The 19,732-nt window shown below is 52.4% G+C and overlaps 2 protein-coding genes across 6 annotated transcripts in view; one reads left to right on the forward strand and one right to left on the reverse strand.

The window, feature by feature from the left end:
* Nucleotides 1-505: 505 nt before the first annotated feature.
* Nucleotides 506-5,618, forward strand: LOC131672463 (growth arrest-specific protein 1-like). The gene is made up of 5 exons (XM_058949687.1): nt 506-745; nt 1,868-2,271; nt 3,031-3,242; nt 3,399-3,724; nt 4,197-5,618. Exons 2-4 carry the CDS (start codon nt 1,888-1,890, stop codon nt 3,721-3,723), a joined length of 921 nt encoding a protein of 306 aa, XP_058805670.1. The 5' UTR covers nt 506-745; nt 1,868-1,887; the 3' UTR covers nt 3,724; nt 4,197-5,618.
* Nucleotides 5,619-9,742: 4,124 nt separating this feature from the next.
* The window catches only part of LOC131672481 (ETS-like protein pointed), a 50,518-nt gene continuing 40,528 nt past the window's right edge, over nt 9,743-19,732 (reverse strand). For all 5 annotated transcript variants that reach the window (XM_058949730.1, XM_058949729.1, XM_058949728.1 and 2 more), the window contains exons 7-11: nt 13,167-13,412; nt 12,557-12,886; nt 11,678-11,977; nt 10,889-11,186; nt 9,743-10,788 (exon numbers count right to left, since the gene is read on the reverse strand). In XM_058949730.1, the coding sequence (XP_058805713.1) occupies nt 10,725-10,788; nt 10,889-11,186; nt 11,678-11,977; nt 12,557-12,886; nt 13,167-13,412 (1,238 nt within the window). In that variant the 3' untranslated portion in view covers nt 9,743-10,724. The remainder of the gene's footprint in view (nt 10,789-10,888; nt 11,187-11,677; nt 11,978-12,556; nt 12,887-13,166; nt 13,413-19,732) is intronic.

Here is a 19,732-nt window from a genome sequence, read left to right on the forward strand (position 1 = left end):
TGCTCGCTCGCGGCCGAGCACGCAGCCGGGACGTGACACCGAATAACCCTTCGTTATTCGGCTGCGGAGGAGTAGAGACGTATGTAGGTTGAGAACCAGTGATTGGGATCGCGCGCTCTTGGGACCCATTACGATGCACCGCTGCAGTAGTCTTTCTCCAAAGAAGCGGCGGCGGCGGCGGCGGCGGCGGCGACGGCGGCAGCAGCAGCAGCAGCAGCAGCAGAAGCATATAGAGGAAGGAGGAGTAGGAGGAGGCTGCGCGGTAGGGGGAGCGTTGGGCCCGCGAGAGGAGAGTTGGTATCTCAATCAGGGGCTGCTAGCTTGGTTGCCTGCTGCTAGTGGCGAGCCGCCGCTGCCTCGAGGTCTTGCGCACACAGCGGCGCTCGCGCCTGTAGGTGAGCGTGCTCGTGCGATGGTCCCTCTCCTTTAGGTTGGCCGCGGCTCGTATAGGTCGGTTGGTCGGTTGTTGTGCTGCGCGCGAGTGGGGGGAGAGAGCTTCGGCCGCTTGCGCTCAGCCGTCACAACTCAATCTAGTTCCTCGGAGGCTGCGCTCCCGCCAGCACCGCGCCCGTTCTCTCTTCGTCTGCCTCTCCGCTCCATTCTCCTCCAGTACCACGTCGGACTTTGAACTCGCGCCTGCTCGCCAAACTTTGCTCTCGGCGCGCAAGTCTACGCTTCGCCCTCGTGTGCTCCGACAACAATGTGATTCTCAAGGTGCGCCAGGCCGAAGAGCTAAGCGAACAAGGTAATCGACGACGCCGCTTGGACGGCGCCGGCTGTGCTTATCCGCGACGGGCTTTAATTGACAGAGAGTCCGCGGTAAAAACGCTCCGAGCGAGAATGTCGCGTATGCCGTGGCGCGCGCGCGCCCGCGTTCCGCTCTCTCGCTGTCGCTGCGCCTTCTTCGCTCCGATTGTCCGTCCTCCTCCTGCGCTGGTTCTTGCTCGCAGAGCGCAAAGCTGCTCGGCTCGATTGAGTTATTTATGCGAGAGAGACGGGCATTTTTAGCGCGCTCGCGCTCGCGCACGCGATACGATAATTGTCCCCCGTGGTTTCGTCGAGCGACGATCGGACGATCGATTCGCCGCGAGCGCCTGCGGTATTGGGCGCGCGCCTCGCCTCGAGACCCCCCCTGCGGCTCCGACGACTTTCGTCCGCGTTGCCGGGTTCACTTTGCCGCGCATTCGCTTGCCTTTGCGGCCGTCGACCGACCCGTACACGGCCAGCCGCTGACAGCCGATAACTTTCCAAGCGCGTTCGCGATATCCGAGTCCAACAGTACCCAAGCTGGCGTTCCTCCGACGTTCGGTGTCTCGGTGTCTCTTTGGAGCGAGCTCGGCAGAGGCTTGCGTCGAAAGAGGCCGTTGGCATAGAAAATATTCAAATCGGAGGCCACGGGCGAACCGAGCGAGAATCGCGGAGGATTGATTCAAATGTAAATGAGCGTTTCGCCGTCCGGCCGAGCGATGCCAGAAATTATTCGACATCGAAACCGATAAATCTCGCGCTCGCTCTGCTCGCGAGCAATTTGTACGGCGCGTCCCACGACGAGCGCCCAAGAGGACGTTAGTCATGATGGAATTCGCGCCGCGCGGAACCCAACTCCACTTTGTATTCGGCGCGAAGAAGCCACGACGGCGATAACAATTGAGCGCGCATTCCGCGAGGCTGTCACGCGCCGAGCGGGCATCTCTATTTTTAACTCCCCCATGCGCGTGCAGCGCCGACGCGAGAGCCAAATTCGTCGAAGCCCGCGCCGCTCTCCGTCGCCGCGATCGACTCGACAGCTCGGCGGAGCGCGTCGACTTCCGGCAGGCCGAGGCGCACGCACGGCTGACCGAGCACCGCTCCTCCGCTCTGCCCGCAGATCCGGGCCGCGCACGCAGGATGCCAGGCAGCGGGGTCTCGACGACGGCTCTGCAGCCGAGGGTCTTGCTGGCGGCGTGCCTGATGCTCGGCTGCTGTGCCGGCGCCTCCAGGCTGTTCCCCATCACGTCCGCCCTGGACGTGGTCGCGGGCCTGGGCTCCGACAGGGCCAACGCGTCGGCCGCCGCGGACCACGAGGAGCAGCAGCAGCACGGCAACGGCACGATGAGGTGCGACGACGCCAGGCTGCGGTGCGCCTACCGGACTGGCTGCGGCCGAGCGCTGCAGCACTACCTCACTCGCTGCGCCGCCGTGCTGCACGGGGACGTCGACCAGTGCCCCGAGGACTGCCAGCACGCCCTCATCGGTCTCGCCAGCACCGACGAAGGCAAGGAGCTCATGACGGTGAGTGTCCGCGCACCCGATCCCGGATCCCCTCGACCCTCTGCCGTGGCGCTTTACGACTCACGCGCGATTCGACGGAACTTTTATCGAGGCACCGCCGCGCGGGCCGCTTCATTGCCATCTCTGCGGCAGCCTCTTAATGGACTTAGGACGGACCTTCGCGTCTCGAGGACATCCGGGAGCCTCACTCGCGAGCAATGCCGCGCGTTGACAGCTGGTTTTTTTCTGCCCTCGAGTCTTAGGCAGCACTAATGGATCTCGTAAAACGGCGATAAAGCCCCGGATTGCCCGAGTTCCGCGGACGCGAAGGGGGGGCTCGGGGTGCTTCGAGCGCTCTTTCGACGCGTGCTCGCGCAGAGCTCAAACCGGCTTACCGTAGTCCTCGAAGCAACAATAGCGCTAACAGTACTCGGTGCGACCGATCGGCAATAACGGACTCGCGCGCTGCGGCCAATTTGTTGCGTTTAATTGCGCCGCAGCGCGATCGACTCGCGGACGGCCCTCGAGGCTCGTCGGCACAAGCGCAATGCGAAAGATTAAATTAGAGAGTCGGCTCGCAGAACAATAGGCTGCGAGTTTGACGAGGCCCGCGGATGCAGTTAGGTCTTGAGCGTCGGGCAAATGGATTCAATGGGATATCGGCGATTTGGCGATTTGGCGATTTGATTGCCCGACGCAGCCCCTGCTCTCCGAGGCTCCGACTTCGCGATCCGCGTCGCCTGCACGCGTGCATCGCTAAAGGCGCGTGTATTTCCGCAGTGCTACTGCCAGCCGGACGACGTGCTGTGCAAGCTGTCGAAGCAGCGAGTGGAGATCTGCCGCGCAAGCGTGACGACGACAATGAAGCGGCCGAGGGTGTCCTGCCGAGTGGCCAGTTGGATCTGCAACGCCGACGCCCTGTGCTCGACGGCGCTGCAGTACTACAACGAGAACTGCAAGCGAATGTTCCACGGCAAGAAGTGCACCAAGCGGTAAGTCGGCCCTCGCGAGCGACGACGACGATTTTCTCACCCCGTCGCGGCGTGGGAAGAAGCCAGACCGGCCGCCGCCGACGCCTCGCGGATTTGCATTAAGCAGCGAGAATCGGCGAATCAAGGCTCACGTGTCTCGTGTGTCCGTTCCGACAGCTGCCGCAACTCGATCAACATTCTGCGACGCCAGGAGAAGGCGGCCAAGCTGAACACGTGCTTCTGCGACGGCGCCGAGGACTACGACTGCATCGCCATCCACCGCAACATGGACGTGCTGTGCTTCAATAAGCCGTCCCAGCATCACAACTACCAGGAGCAGCAGCTCGGGCCCGAGGCCGACAACGCCACCTCCGCCTACGAGTCCAGCGACCCGAGCACCAACAAGATCCCCAACCGAGTGGCCAGCGCGTCCAACCAGAGCGCTTCCTGGACGATACTGCTGCTGGGCCTGGTGCTGCTGCTGCGCTCCGCGGCCGGATAAGGTATGCGCGCCCGCGCTCTCCGCCCCTCCCCGGGCTGCTCTCGCGAGCGGATTATCGGGATTAGGCCGGGTCCACGACACGCGAGGCAGTTTAGCCTGGCCACCGGAAGGGACATATTAGGAAGAAACTGGCCTGCGGGCGCACGGCCACGCAGAGAGAGCGAGAGGCGGCCTCGACGCGTTTTTTTCTTTTATCGTTCGGCGGAAAGCTGCGCTTCACGTGTTGCACCAGCGGCAGTCCGTTTTTCCAGTCGTCGATTCACCTCGCGGAATGACTAATCTCGGGCTCGACGGGCTCGCTGGGCTCGCTGGGCTCGCTGGGGGGCGAAGCCGGCTTCTCGAAAATTTCCTCGAATCGAAGGAGCTGCGCGATCGCGTGGGCTTTCCGGGAAACACTCGGGGAGCGCGCGTCGGCGCGCATCGCGATGCCAAGTGCAGAGCGCATGTAAAAGCAGCATCTCCGCTATTTTCAGAGGGCGTCGTCGCGACGCAGAGGCGAGAACGCGCAAGAGAGAAAGGAGCTCGACAACGCCCGGAAACAGTATTTCGCGAGTGAACGACCAAAGAGGACTCCCTGGTTGATATCTACTGCGGAGACGAGAGAGAGAGAGAGAGAGAGAGACGAGGAAAGAGACGGAGATAACTCGCTCGATATCTGTAAGCGAGTGACAAACGCATCCGGCGCCCACGAGTGAACGGTGCCTGCCTGCCTGCCGCCTGCCGCCTGCCGCCTGCCGCCTGCCTTCCACTACGCCACGGAATCCAGAGCGCAGGCCCACTTTCGTTTTTGTAATGCAGATCGCGCTAAAGATATCGTTCGACTCGAGCCGCCTTGTAGCTATTTACATATAGTAATTTATATCGCGCATAGAGAACCATTCTTTCGTATTCTCATACAAATCGTACTCCGACCGAGAGAGAAGAAAAGAGCTTTCCGCCCTGTTCGCTCCACTCTTTTTCTTCATTCTCTCTTTCGTCCTGAGTCGTCCGTCGACTTTTCGATTACATGTTCTTCGCGCTCTCTTTCTGTATATCTCGTAAGGTTTTCGTCGACCTCGTGCTCGAATCTATTCAAAACGTACGGCGTCAAACAGCGCACCAACATTTTCTTATCTTTATTTGTTTTTGTTATTTTATTTTAGTTTAATTGACTAGTTAATGACGAGATTATTTTGTTCGCGCGTATTGGATCATGCAAGTCTCGAGTACCCGTTGAATATATTGTTGTGTACTTTCGTGAGAGAACTGCGAGGAAATCTCGAGCACAGTCAACGTTTTCTGCGTCGAATGAACAACGCGGCAGCATAACTTGACACGACAAAAAGAAAAGAAGAAAAAGCGAGCAAACAACGTAGACGTTCCACTATATTAATATGTATATTTTGCGAGTAACTCACTGATTTCTGTAAAGGAACCAAGACGTAAACGAAATGAGATTGATCACACGGTGTATTTATCAATTCGTTGAGTCATGACAATTGTGTTCCTATACATCGCCTTACCAATTACTCCGTACGTAAAACGCACTTTGGATCGTGAATTCCCGTTGCCTCAAAGCAGCGACTCTCTAGTCCCGAAGCCCTGACTCGACATTCGAATTGATGTTTTTCAAAGTTTATCGCCTATTTAAGTGCTTTTATTATTACGCTTTGCTTGTGAATAATTTAATTTATGTATGTATACGTTGGCTTTGGGATTAGGTTGCTCCGCAAAAAGGCTTTCGAAAACTCACGAGCCATAGTCAGCCGATGGCCAAATTCCGAATCTTCTTTCGTTTACCAGCGATGATGCACTTTGTATATATGTCCGATAATGATACGTTTCCTTTGTACATAAGAATTATATAAGTTGCACGGGATGAGAAACTATATATATATATATATAATATTATAATATCGAACAAAGGGTTTATATATATATACATATACATATACATATGTATGTATATATAGATATATTGTGAATAACATCAGTAAAGATTTTGTACCATGAAAAGCAAAAAAACTGAGCGTCTGGTGTTTTGGCGTAATTTTCTCTAATCGAGAAACTCATCAAATGTTTTTACGACATTGGTCGTATAATTTCGCGGAAGCGAGTGGAAAAATGTAAATCCACGCGCGCGAGAGAGAAAGAGGAGGATAATGAACGAGGCGGCTCGGCAATGAGGCGCCTGACGCGGGGGTAAAGGCGCGGATTTTCGGCGAAGCCGCATTTAACAAATTTCATCCAACTGTCGATTCATTAATCTTACATCGGCACGATCATTAAGTTATCACGGCTCGAGTATTGCAGCCGGAGGAACGAGCCGCGAGGCGCTCGCGCGGTCGGCCTGTCCAAGCGTCCGCGTGCTTCGGCGAGCGGCGGCGAGCGCGGAAACCAGTCTTTAATAACGCAAAAGGACCATATCGGCGCTCGACTTTATCGAGTGGCCACGGACCGAGCGCGGAGATGAAAACGCGCGAGCGCTCGGCAGAAAAGTGTAACGAATGATTTGTATCCGGGCGAGTGCGCGCGAGGCCCGATAATTAATGGAAAGCCGACGGTCGGCGGAGATCGACCAGGCGAAACAGCATAAAAATAGGAAAAAGGCTAGAGAAACGAGCAGAAGGGGGTAAACGCCGGGCTGCCGATCTCTTCCGCGATTCGCGGAGAGCGAGAGCGCGCGGAGAGCAGCTGTTCGGGCTCTCTCTCTCTCTCTCTCTCTCTCTCTCTCTCTTTTGCTCTGGGTTCGCGAGTGAGCGCGGCCACACACGACGTCGCGCCGGTGGCAGTCTATCCGCGAGAGAAGGAGACGGCCTTCGGCTGCACGCTCTTTGCCCCCCATCGTATGCCGAAATGTGACTTCGCGCCGTCGCCGCCGCCGCCACCGCCGCCGCACAGGGAGATGATTGTGTAATTAGGAAAGCCAAGAGGTATTGATTAGCCGGCGATTGCAGCCCGTGGAGAGAGAGAGAGAGAGAGAGCCGAGCACTTATAATACGGAACTCCCAAGAGTCCCTCATTAAACATCGAAGTCACGACGAGCGCAGAAGTGCAGGCCTTATTACGAACCGTCCGACAGATGAGTTTCCGGAGTTCCGTTCGCAAGACGCCTTCGCCGCCCCGGCAGTCGGCCCGCGAGCGCTGCGCAGATGACGCGAGGGGGGGCCGACAGCGGGATCGCGAATCGCCAAGGGGCCCTTGGAAAACATTCGCGATTCGCCGCTGGAAAAGTCTTGGGAGGTCCGACCGGCTGCCGCGTGAAAGCAGAGTAGAGAGTGGTTTTTTGGGCGGACGGCGCGACGGCCGCCTTTTATTTTTACGATCTCCGTCTGGTTCACGTGGGAGGCCTTGGAAAAGCCTCGGCACTGTTAGGCGATCGCGTGTGCGTGCGGCGCGAGCATTATCGGCAACGATCGGAGAGAGACTAACGGCCAGAGGCCCAATCGTCGGGCGTCGGCCGAGAGGCAAATCGAAGCTTTTAGAATACAGTCATTAACGTTCCTCCGCGCGCTTCTCCTCCCCGAGGAAAAAACCTTAACCTCGCGCGCCCGCTGGAAAGGGAAAGTTGTTTGTTGGTTTAAGCGCCCGCGAGCGCCTCTATTTATTTACCTTTGTATTCGAATGAGACATTAGCCACGCTGTGCGACGAGGGTAACAGCCTGGACAGAGCTTGTTGTGGGAGGGATACCAAGTTGAAAAGAGTTGTGCGCGAAATCGCTGTATGAAAACACGGAATATTTTCGGAGCCACGGAGAAAAGGAGAGCTGCAAGCTTCTCTCTCTCTCTCTCTCTCTCTCTCTCTCTCTCTCTCTATCTATCTCTCGTGGTGCTGTATAGAAGCAGCGGAGAAGATGGCAGAGTAGAAGAAGAAGAAGAAGAAGAAGAAGAAGAAGAAGAAGAGGAGCTGCGGGACAGTTTGGTCCGAAAGAAAGAGAAACGATCGTAACGGGGCGAGCAAGCGAGAGAGAAGAGAGAGAGAGAGAGAGAGAGAGAGAGAGAGAGCGAGAGCGGCCACACACGATGGCGAAGCTTGGCACTGTGTAGGTTGGTCTAAACGAGAGACTCCGTGTCCGTGACCGTAGGTGTGCGCGGCTTTGCGTATTGGTGCCCTCATACAGACGGTGAGCCGTGGTAGGTACACGTAGGTGTGCAAGACGGGCCGGCAGGACATTGGAGCCCGCAGGGCTCTCTCTCTCTCTCTCTTGCTCTGGACCACCCAGATCGCCGCGCTTTGACTAGAACTCTCTCGCCAGAACTCCTCTCGCAAACACAGATAGCGTACATCCACTTTTCCAATCTCTCTCGCTCTCTCCCTGCTCTGCTTTTTTTCGCCCACGCTGTATTTTTGCTCGCGCAAAGTATAAAGCTGCCTCTTTTTTTCCGCCTCGTCATTTCGCGTGGGCACTGACTAACGTAATTGCGCAACAAAAAGACAACGCGCGCAATTTCTTAATTCTTGTTTTATGAGCGGCGCAATTAAGGCCGAGCGCCGCGCTGCTGCCGCCGCTGCGGTGTCCGATCGTAAACAGCGTAATCACGGTGGCTGCTTGTTTATTACCGGTTTGGACACTGCTTACAAGGTAAGTTTTTATTCTCACTTACGGACGCACAGCATTTTCCGTCCTTCTTCTGCTCCTTCGTTTAAATGCGATAAGTCAACCGTGCAAGTTTGGCAAGGTAAAGGTTTAGGGTTGGGCGCCGCATCATGCTAAGTAGTGCTGGGCCCCTGTGATCAGGCAGCCCGCTGGATTCCCAAGTATGGCTGTTTGCATCTGTTAAGGATTATAAATTACAAACAATCTTCAATTTTTTGACAATCGTTGCTCATGATTAAACTACGCTTGGTCCACTTTTTTAAATATTGCAACACAAAGAAAATCATACTAGTATGATTGAATGCAAAGGAGAGCACTTCATCGTTCAACGATCATTTACCGACACGCATTACTATAGCGAAAATCGGTAACGTGGAACTTTTTCTACTGCTGGTAACAACAAGAAATCCTGTAGCACCATGATCCTATTTTTTGGAAATGTTATTTCCTTACAATATACAGAATAAAACAATATTTCATATATTTAACTTCATGACACGTTTGAAAAAGTTAATTTTTCTAATTTTTTATATTTTTCTTATGCACATCATTATCCCATTGCACGTGAAATGCGACACATGGTGTTGTGTTCGAAGATTAATTGTTTTATTTTTTAGTGATGGTTAATGACGGTTAAACAAACTTGGAGAGGCAGGTATCATCTTCGGGTCCAATCGATTTAATAGATTTCACCATTTATTTTGATCTGTCCAATTTTTAATTATTCAATCAATAGCTATTCTTTTATATTCTTTATAGTAATGCCAGCCTTAGATAGCGTTTTAGGCCTTGTACAAAATTTATAAACATTGATATTCTCTTTCTTATTGTAATATTCAACTAATACTCAACCAATTTTGGCTCAATGACACAAATTATACAATGAAAAAAGAACTGGTCGTGAGCGATATTACGATTTTAAGAATTATTAAAATTATTTTTTGAATATTAAGATTTGGTTGCTATTCATTTTTTGTCCAACTCGCTGAGCCCTTGGAGCTTAAATGTAATAAAATATGCGATGAAAAAGAAGAAAATTAACTATATACCAATAACTTTAGAATTTTAATTAACCAATAACTTTATGAAAATTTTGACAAATTTAAACATTTAACTATGGGAAAATCGGATTTTGATTGTGACTTTTTACCAAGAACATCAATATTATTTGACTAAAATATTATCATAATCAACAAAATTATTGAATTCCGAGAGAGGATGCTTCAATAATTTTTTTTTTGAAATTTTAGAATTATAACACTGAATTAGCATATCGAAGTAAAGAAAACTTGTTCTGTTTGATCAAATAAAGATTCTCGAAAGTGAAATAAATTGAAAGTCTGTAGAAATGATAAAATTCCGATCCAAAAACATTATTTACAATGAAAAAGTTGAAACCACGAAAGAGGTTCGACAATAACTAACGACGTTGGACATAGGTATAATATTTTATTGTAGTAAAATTAGAGTCATAACAATCACATATTGTGTCATCTATCAACGATATAATAACACACGTAATAAAATGATGCGACATAAATAATTTAGATGCATCATTGATGATGAATCGATGCCACAGTGCTTAAAAATCACGTAACGTTAAAAATATATATAATGTATAATATATATATATATATATATGCATGTATGTATGTATAAACTGTCTTCGAGTTACTCCTATAAATATTTTCTAAAATCTTGCGTGGCAAATCGATAGTCGATCGAACGAAAAATAATAATAATAAAAAATAGAAAAAAATTCACATTTTAGCTTATTACTTTGAGGCACCAATGGTATGCGGACCCTGTCTTTGGTACATACGACCGATTCAATTTCATTGCATCATTTTTATTCTCTCTTAGGGAGACTTATATTTTTTTTGTCATATAGAACAAGTTTGAAGAAGAAGAAGAGGAAGCAGTCACGGAATGTACATTCGTCATTCGCCGTTGACTCTTCATTGCTTGTTTATTTATTCAATGATTTAATTAACTCATTTACGTTTTTTATGAAACATTCTTAAATCTAGGAAAAAAAATCTCTCAAGACAACTATTCGCGTCGCCCCGCACACTCGCACGCACACGCAAATGTCTATGTCACTTTCGCTCTGTGTGTCTCGCTTACTCGCTCGCTAGTACGGTCGCACTTGTTGAACAACGTATACTTTGCTCTCTCACGCGTCCTGGGCGTCCCTTGCACTCTTTCGCGCACGCAAATCTACAATTAATACTCTCCTTCTTCTTCGTATAATGCAGCCCTAGTACATTTAACAATTGTCTCTCGTTCTCTTTTTATTTTTTGTCACTTTTTAGACTCCGTACACCGAAGAATTGATTGCCGTCCGTGTGGCGGTCAATAATCGTCTCTATCGACACTCATCTTCGGCACTACTGCTGCAACATTCTAGGCGTATCGGAGGACTCAGTCTTCCTCCTTCTTCTCGGGCTTCAAATCCACCGCTGCATGCAGTTCTTCGGGAGTTTGACTGTAAAGAACAAGGTCAGCCGTTAGCCGTCGAACCCACAACGTCAAGCTAACTTGGAGCGAGTCAATGAATTCCGCATAACGAGTAAGCGGATACTAACCCTAGAAGATTCTGGAGATCGCAGACGAAGCGGTAAACGTAGCGTTTGCCAGCCGTTTTGTGAATAATATTTTTGTCATAGTAGTAACGCAGACCACGACTCAATTTTTCATAGTTCATTTTGGGCTTGTTCTTACGGATGCCCCAGCGACGTGCCACCTCGTCGGGGTCGGTGAGTTTGAACTCCCAGCCGTCACCGGTCCACGAGATGAAACCTTGGCAACTCTTGTCTGTGAGCAGCTCCAAGAGGAATTGCCAGAGCTGAATGGGCCCAGAACCCGTAAAACAGGGCCCGCCTCCTGCAAACAAGAAAAAAACGTGGATCGTTAGAATTGCCCGCTGATTTTTTTCCTTTTCAGAAAGCGAGCGGGAGAAAAGAAACCGACGATTAAATATCGATTTCGTGAATGACGCAAGTCAGTAAAAAATCGGACAGACAACTCTCATCAAGTATTATTTTTCGAAGCGAAACATCTAACGAGTTAGCTGTGACTGGCTTCTTCATGACGAAATACTTTGCTTCACAAATTTTGGCACACTTATCTCTCGTTTAACAATGTTTCTATAATTCGATTAATCAGTTTCTTAAGATCTATAATATACGCGTTGAGCAATGCGACCTGATGATCGCTCAATATTCGCTTGCCCAACATTGCGTCATGCGTGTCAGCTCCATAGCAAAAGATATAGATAACCACCGACCGAAACGTTGCTTCGGCGAACGTTGACCCTCGACTCGATTACAATAGCGCGTTGCTGGGCTATTTCCTAACACTCGAGCGGCACAAACCTGCATAGCCAGCGAGCATGGCGCTGGGCAGAAGTGGCTTCTGGTGGTCCGGATTCTGATTGCCCATCGACGACGGATGATGCGACGAGTTGGTGGAGTCGCGGAGGCCAAGGCCCGCGAGGAAGGCCGGGTGATGAGCATTCAGATGATCGCCAACAGACGGATTGACTCCCCATTGTTCGTTCACTGGCGCACCTCCAGCTCCTCCGCCGCCAGGACCTGCGCTGGCCGGAACCGTCTGGAAGGGTGTCGCGTCGTACTGGCCGTAGCCGCCCTCGCTGTAACTTTCGTGATAGCGACCTGTTGACACATCAAGTATTCAGATTAGCTTCCCCGTTCGTACGACGACGCGCGTTGGTGCACGAACAATCGGTCTCTGCCTTGCTTCTAATTCATTTGCATTTTCAAACTCGACGAAAACGCGTCGTTCTCGAAAAAAAAAAAAAAAAAAAAACAGAATAAAACAAAAAAAATAAAAAAAAGAACAATGATTTGTATTCGTAACAAAAGCCTATTCATGGCAGCTTGTAACGCGCGCGTATCTTGATTTGAGAAACACAAGCGCGCGCCGTGTGACTTCCAGATTTTTGCAATCGATTAGTCGCGCGCGCGCGTCTATTATCTTCCACTTTGTTAGTTTCAGAAATAGCCCATGCACGCTCCGCCGAGGACGGAAAAATCCAGTCACGTAAATCAGTAAAAAAACTTGTATAACTTTCTCGGCGACGCTAAAACAAGCATAATAAAATAGCCAAGATATCCATCGCTATCTGGAAAATAAGAAATGCATCGACAATCCTTGACGTCCCTCGGCACGCGGCGCCGTGGAAAGCCTATAAGCTCTATAATAAGATATATAACAGATAAGAATCGGCTTACTTCGAGGGTAGTTCTTGAAAGGCGGCGGCTGGTATTTGGGTTCGAGCTGCATGCCCGCCGCCTGGCCGTAAAACTCGGGCGAGGCGTCCAGGCCGTAGGCATGTCCAGAGGGATGGTGCTCTTGCGTGGCCGACGCGGCTGAACCAAGGCCGTGATAGTCGGAGCTCGGCGGCTCTTCGTAGCCCGAGTAGTGTGCCGGCGTGAGGTAACTCTCGGGAGCTTGCGACGACCTGAGATCCTCGCCGACGCTCCCCGAGCCCAGCTCACTGCCATTGCTCGAGCCCAGGTGCGCTCCTGCCTGCTCCGACGTTTGGTGATTCGCGTAGTTCGCTGAAACACGAGCGTGCCGCGCGCACATCAGTCGCGCGTCGCTTCTCGCACTCCGGGAACGAAAGGCTTTCCTACCCTCCGCGAATCATGCAACGGCTACTCAATGTGTAAATTGGATCACGCGGAAAAAGCGGTGTGCATTTATAGACGACCGACTGCTCGCTGGTCGCTCGGCGGCAAACTTTGCTGTGCATGCAAATCGACCGATGAAATAGTAAGCGGAAAGCCATTGGAGATGCAGCTCAAATTAGATCGAGTCTACGTCTGATTTCCAACTCACTCTCGGACTTGAGGCTATTGAGGTTCCTAAGGTGAATGTAAGCATTGCTCGTCGTGTTGTTGTTGTTGTGAGCACTGCTGTTATTGTTGTTGTTGTTGCTGTTATTGTTGTTGGCTACGCTGGGATTATTGTTTGGGGGCTGCGTCGCGGTGCCATTGCCGCTCGTCAGCGCGGGGGGCGAGCTCTCCCTCCGCCGGCTGTCCTGTTGCTGCTGCTCCGCGGGACTGCGTAGGTGGTGATAGCCGCCTGCGAGAAAGAACAAGACAAGCATGTAGCCGTTTAGTACGCCGCCCTGTCCCTGGGGGATGCAGACGCAGATGCGGGGGCGAGTCTGTTTAGTCTCGCGTGTGTTGCTGGCTGCTTCCGTTATTTTGGAAGTTTATTTGGAAGTTTCTCGGCCGAGTCCGTGGACTATATTCTACACCGCCGCGAATTCCCGACTATTCCGTCGACTGCTATTATCGCGTAGCGCCGATAGCTTTACTCCATTTTCAAGGGTCGTATCTGGCCGATAGGGGCTCGTTAGTCAGCGACGTTAATTAGCTCCGCGCGACAGCGCGTTGCTACGAGCGGGAGATAAAGCGCGCGAGAGCGTTTCGATGGAGGCCTAAATATCGAGCGTGCGCGGCGTTCTCCATCGGCATCTCGGCGCAATCGGCCCGCGCCCGAGCGAGCGAGCGAGCGAGCGAGAGAGAGAGAGAGAGAGAGAGAGAGAGAGAGAGAGAGAGAGAGAGAGAGAGAGAGAGAGAGAGAGAGAGAGAGAGAGAGTGGGACACGAGCCGGTATTGCGTTGGCGTCGCTAGTGCGCAGAGTGCACTCCGACCTCTCCCTCGACTGGCTCCTTCCCCGGCTTGCAAAAAGGGGAGGCGGCGCTAATCCTCGATTGGCGAACAACTAACTCCGCCTATCGCGCAGCGGGGGCCTCCGAGCGACCGACGGCCGCCGCCACCTCCTCCGCCGCTGCTCGCTCTCGCCCACTCCTCCGCGCTCGATGGTCCGAGCGACACTTTGATAAGCGGCGATATCGGCGCCGAGTGCCGATGTAGACGCGCACATACTCGCCGGGCCCCTGACCAGGCGAGCACTCCAAAGGAAGATCGTCGTCGCGAGCGCCTGCATGCGGAGTCCACATGGCATGCACCTGGGACACATTGAGAGCCGCGACGACGACGACGACCAGCTGATCCAACCAACTTTTCTGCATTGCTCGAGTTTCCGTGATGCACCGGGCTCATTGAGTCAATATTTTTTCTACTTCCGCCAAGAGAGCGAGCGAGCTCTATGCAGTCAGTTTATTCTTTAATAAATTACCAGATTTTCTTTCGTTTGCTTTGTTTCGACAAACTTGTTTGCTTGCCTCGCCAACAGCCGTGGCTCCTTGTCGTTTTCAGTAAATACAGACCAAATAAAAATTCTGCTTTTCTATATTGTGAAAAAGGATTCGTACCAATCCGATTAATGTCTATATCATTATTTAAAATTATGTGCATCGATTCGGATCTATACAAACGGCCGAAATTCCTGGAAATCGGGCTGTCTTGAAACAAATGTCATTCCCTTGGGGCTGACACTCTTATTAATTAACAGTATGTGTGTGTGTGTGTGTGTGTGTGTGTGTGTGTGTACATATATATGTGTATTTTGTGGAGAAAGAAGGTATGGCGCATAATAAGCTATAGCGACCAGCTGTGCGGCGGGCCGATCGGTCGACGTTGGCGAGACTTTATGTCTGGCGCACATTTCCATACACCTGTCCCGCAACAGCAGGTCACTCGCCGATACTCTCGCGCGCGCCTTCCTCCTTTTTCTCTCTTTTCATCGTTACAACTTCCATGCATTGCCGCTGCTGCTTCTTCTTCTTCTTCTTCTTCTTCTTCTTCGATCTTTCGATTTCCCGTTACACTTCAAGATTTTTTGTTCGCATCCCGCCCTCGGAACTACGTATGAAACAAAAAACGAAGGAGAAGTGATATTAGGCGCACGCGCGCGCTGCTTCCGCTCGTCTGGCGCGGTGTATAAATCCAAGACGTGTCGAATGTAAAACGAGGCAGCCTTAATCGTAAGTAGTTTTAAGAGGAAAATGTGGTCACAGCTGCCCTGCCTCTCGAGGATCATCGAGGAGAGCAACGAGGGATCTTTACTACGACTCCCCCATTTAAAAAACACTCTGCACGCTCGTAATTGGTGCAGCGCCGCAGATGAGTTTTCTCCCTCGCCCGAATAGGCAGCGAGCCGAAGCAGGGCAGCTTTAAAAAATTCCAAGAACAGCTAGTCTATTTTCGTGTGACAACATTGATTTCTGCATACGATTGTCGCTTGCATTGTGAACGCCGGATGTACCGCGGGCGAGGGTATTGCTGGGATTATCGAATTTTCCATTATAAATGATATCTAATAACACGACGCTACGATAAAAATTCATAGCGGTCTGAAAGCAGAATGAATAAATCCCGTGAGCACCGGAGAAATAACACAAGATACCGTCGATAATAAAAAAAGAAAAGAAAGAAATCGCAGATCGTGGAAGTCAACTGTTGAAGAATTTCTTATGAATCGATGCATATTTGCGAGCAGAATTTGGTCGATTAATTTTAACGCGAAATTCAACGAGCAACAATGAAGCATTGCCGCGTGTACTTGCGTATGAAATCGAAGCGGAATCTTGCCAGGAACGTAGATAGACCGAGAGCATGTACGAGGAGGTAGCTGGCACGATGCAGTGGCTGCATGTCGCGCGCGAGGAAGAAAAAGAGAGGAAAGGAACAGGTGTCTGTCTCTCTCTCTCGCTTCGCGGCGGCCGGTCGGAAGGGCCGCTCGGCACGCGCCGCTCGCGCGCCTCTTTATCATTGCCTCTCGCTAGCACTCGTCCTCCGCTCTCCGTCTCCCTTAAAAGAGAGAGAGAGAGAGAGAGAGAGAGAGAGAGAGAGAGAGAGAGAGAGAGAGAGAGAGAGAGAGAGAGAGAGAGAGAGAGAGAGAGAGAGAGTGAAGCGACGTCGCACTCTCGCGCGGCAGCTGCCTTACGCCGTAGAAGGCAAACATGTCGCGCTGTAGGAGCGGAGTGCAGTTTAAATACTCGAATGAAGCCATTATTGGACAAACGTGCGCGCGTCTATATTCGAGAGAGAGAGAGAGAGAGAGAGAGAGAGAACAGACTGCGGCGCGCCGGGCAGATGAATGAAAAGAGACTCGGGGGCCTGATTAATTCATGTTTATTAAAAATGTACCCGGCTCTCATTGATCTCGCGCGAGCGAGCCGGGCGCTGCAGCCGAGCGCCTTGATTAATACAATTTCCGCTGGTTGCTGTCGGCTAATTGTTTTTATATCTGCGCCAGCGCTGCATCGATATCTCATTAACCTGGATGGGAGCGTGGAGCGGTGTCGTTGCACATCTGATTGGCGAACGGCGAGAAAAAAAACGCGCGGCGCTGCGAGCCAATCGCGTTCGCCGAGCGCGTGTAACGAGCAGTTTCGTCACTCTATGGAAAGTCCGCGCGGCAGCTTGGCCGTCCTCCGCGCACGGCCGTGTGTTTACGCGGAGCGCGGACTAATGAAGAAAATCACTCTGATCGCCGCGCTACGTATCCGTTTGTCTCGCGCGCGAGTTTTCACTGTGCACACACACACACACCCGGGGCATCGGTGCATTAGAAACTGCGCGCCCCGCGATCAATAGCTGCCAACGCTCGCTCGCGAGAGCCGAGATTTTGATTAATTTTAGCTTGCATCCCGCAAAATATCGCTTTTGTAATTAGCCACTTCCGTCTGGGGATATATATCTCGTGGCTCGTTACTTTCGCTGGGCTTTTTGCTTTCGTTTCTCTCTCTCTCTGTCTTGCTCTTGTTCGTGCTTCAGTCTCTCTCTCTCTCTCTCTCACTTTTTTTGTTCCGCGTGCTCGTGTTTTTTTTTTCTGTCCCGATAAAACTATATCTGCTGCGCACCATAGAAATTAATTAGCCGCGTGCGAAATTTTTAACCAGCGGGGAAAAAACCACAGTGTTTCGCTCGTTGTTGCGCGCAAAGATAAGCCAACTTTTTGTTTTCAACCCGTTGGCTGACAAGAAAATAAAAAAAAAACGAGCGACGTTCTCCGGCTGCCTGTGTGTGCTATCGTCAAACACCTTTGCGCGCTGCTACGCCGGCTTATCGGTGAATCGGCGCAACGCGAATAAACTTTTCTTAAGGCTCGTCGTGTCATTGTTTAGCCGCCAGACTGGCTTAACTTTGCCGAGCATCGAAGACTCGGCAGACAGAGATAAAAGCTCCGGCGAGCTCTATTTTTAAAGAGAGAGAGAGAGAGAGAGAGAGAGAGAGAGAGAGAGAGAGAGAGAGAGAGAGAGAGAGACGAAGGAGCGAGAAGAAGAGAATGAAAGAACGCACTACGACTTTTCGACATCCTCCCTTTTTTCGCCGTGGGACTGGGCAGCGCGAAACCACAGCGACTCTCGGCGTTCATTCATAAAACCCACAAGGAAAACCGCTCGCTCATTCAGTTATCATCTCCAATTTCCCAAAACCGCCGCTACCGCCACCGTCGCACGTAAGAAGAGAGAAAAAAGAAGAGGTAGAAGAGAGACTTGGTAGCAGCAGCAGCAGCAGCACGAGTGCGGCGGAGTGGTGGGAGCCGTTGTTGCTGCGGAAACGGAAGCGCGAGCGAGACAGCTGCATGTGCACACGCGTGTGAACGTCGGCAGTCTTGAAAATTGGCGAACCTGGCGTGTGAGTGGTGGCGTCGAGTGACGATGCCAAAAGCAGCACCGGCCCGTTGCTCCTGCAATGCTGCTGCTGCTGTTGCTGCATCTGTTGCATGTGCCGCCTTTGCTGCTGCTGCTGCTGCTGGTGCTGGTGCTGATGCTGTTGTTGCTGCTGGTGATGGTGGTGCAGCTGCGTCATGTCCTGATAGGACGAGGGGTAGTCGGCGTAGATGGGCTCGTGCGCCGCTACGAGGTTGTCGAGCATCGACAGGACCATCTCGTTGCTGCTGGCGCCGGAGGCGTTGCTGGCACTGGAGTTGGGGTTGTTGAGCAGGGTGCCGAGATCTGGCGCTCCTGCCAGCTGGAGGTAGGCCGCCGCCGCCGCTGCCGTGGTGGCTAGGCTCGTGCTCGCCGGCGCCGCTGGCCGCGAGCCCGACGTCTCGACCCGAGCGACGCCTGCCGTGGCGCCGTCACTTCCGCGGGCAAACTTCGCGCCCCCTCGACCAACGCCACTGACACACGCCGCAGCTTGCTCACCCTCGGCTCCGACCACACTGTTGCTGGCCGCTCGTGCGCTTGCGACTGATTGCCTCTGTCCGGCGCATCTACTCGCGCGCACTTTATCTACTTGTCATCGTTCGAAGCACTGCCTCGTCGCACTGCGATCACTTTCGGCGCACCATAGAGAGAGAGAGAGAGAGAGAGAGAGAGAGAGAGAGAGAGAGAGAGAGCGAGGAACAACAACAAGGCCGAACTGCGAGGCGGAGTTCTACCGGGGCACTCGTTTCGGCCGGAACCACTGGGTTCGCTCGCGGCGAGATCACTTGGTCGCGCACATTACATAAAAGGAGCGAGGCAGAGCCGCTGCTTGAGCCTGCGGAGATGGAGCGAGAGCGGGAGAGCGCGGGACTGAGCCGCGAGCAGCAGCAACACCAAAACCACTTGACGCGAGCTGCACGCGCGTGTCACTGTGACGGTGCCTCGGCGCGTTTCCGTTCGCTCGCTCGGCCTGCCACCACCGCGCGGCTACTTCCTTTCCCCCCTCCCTTCGGCGCGCCTCTATCTCTCGCTCGCGCTCTCGTAGAATACGACTGGGCGCGCGCGCGGTGGGGATAACGTGCCGGAAGACGAGCGTCCTGGGAGGGGTACGCCCCCGTACCGATCCTTTAACTATAACCACCTGCTGCTGCTGCTGCTGCCGCCGCCGCTGGCTGCCGTCGCCGCCGTTGCCGCCGCCACCGCTCGCTCGCTCGCTCGCTCGCTCGCTCTCGTCTCGAGGATAAAGCAACGAGCTTTTCATTAGCGGCGGACGATCTCTCGCTCTATGGGCTGCATACTCCGCAGGGCTTCGCAACGGTTTTTCATACCTCCACCATTTTTTGCTCCCCCTCGCCCCTCTCCCTCACTCATTCTCTCTCTCTCTCTCTCTCTCTCTCTTTGCCTTTCCTCTTCAGTTGTCGTTTTTCGGGCAGCAGATATGACGTCGAACGTGGAGGCACCTTCGAGCGTGCGCAAGACGCTCGTCGCGGGCGAGCAATTCTGCTGCTGGCTGCGTCGTCGCGCGCCGCATGAATTTGCATGAATCGCACATAAGCGGCCGGGGGCCGATTTAATATGCGCCGCGGCGAGCCAGTGCGAGGCATTATCGGCTACGTGGCGCATACACGCTTCTATCAATAGCTTCCACTGCAATGCCCCTCCCGCCCCGCCGGGCACTCGTCGCCTCGTCGTCGTCGTCGTTTTGATTTTTGTCAGTGGCAGTGTGATTCACCGAATACGTACGGCGCAACCTACATCATTATCTTGTCCTGGACACGCTTGTTTACAGGCTTTTATCATCTTTCAATTACGATTCTCCGCTTTTTCTCCGCTC

The sequence above is a fragment of the Phymastichus coffea genome, unplaced genomic scaffold (assembly GCF_024137745.1).
Source record: "Phymastichus coffea isolate CEN01 unplaced genomic scaffold, Cenicafe_Pcof_1.1 PCOF00151, whole genome shotgun sequence".
Taxonomy (NCBI): Eukaryota; Metazoa; Arthropoda; class Insecta; order Hymenoptera; family Eulophidae; genus Phymastichus; species Phymastichus coffea.

Excerpts from the sequence above, each read along its gene's own strand:
- LOC131672463 (XM_058949687.1), top strand. The coding sequence starts at position 1,888 with ATGCCAGGCAGCGGGGTCTCGACGACGGCTCTGCAGCCGAGGGTCTTG. Across the intron at positions 2,272-3,030 it reads AAGGCAAGGAGCTCATGACG|TGCTACTGCCAGCCGGACGA; the intron begins GTGAGTGTCCGC and ends GTATTTCCGCAG. Across the intron at positions 3,243-3,398 it reads GGCAAGAAGTGCACCAAGCG|CTGCCGCAACTCGATCAACA; the intron begins GTAAGTCGGCCC and ends CCGTTCCGACAG.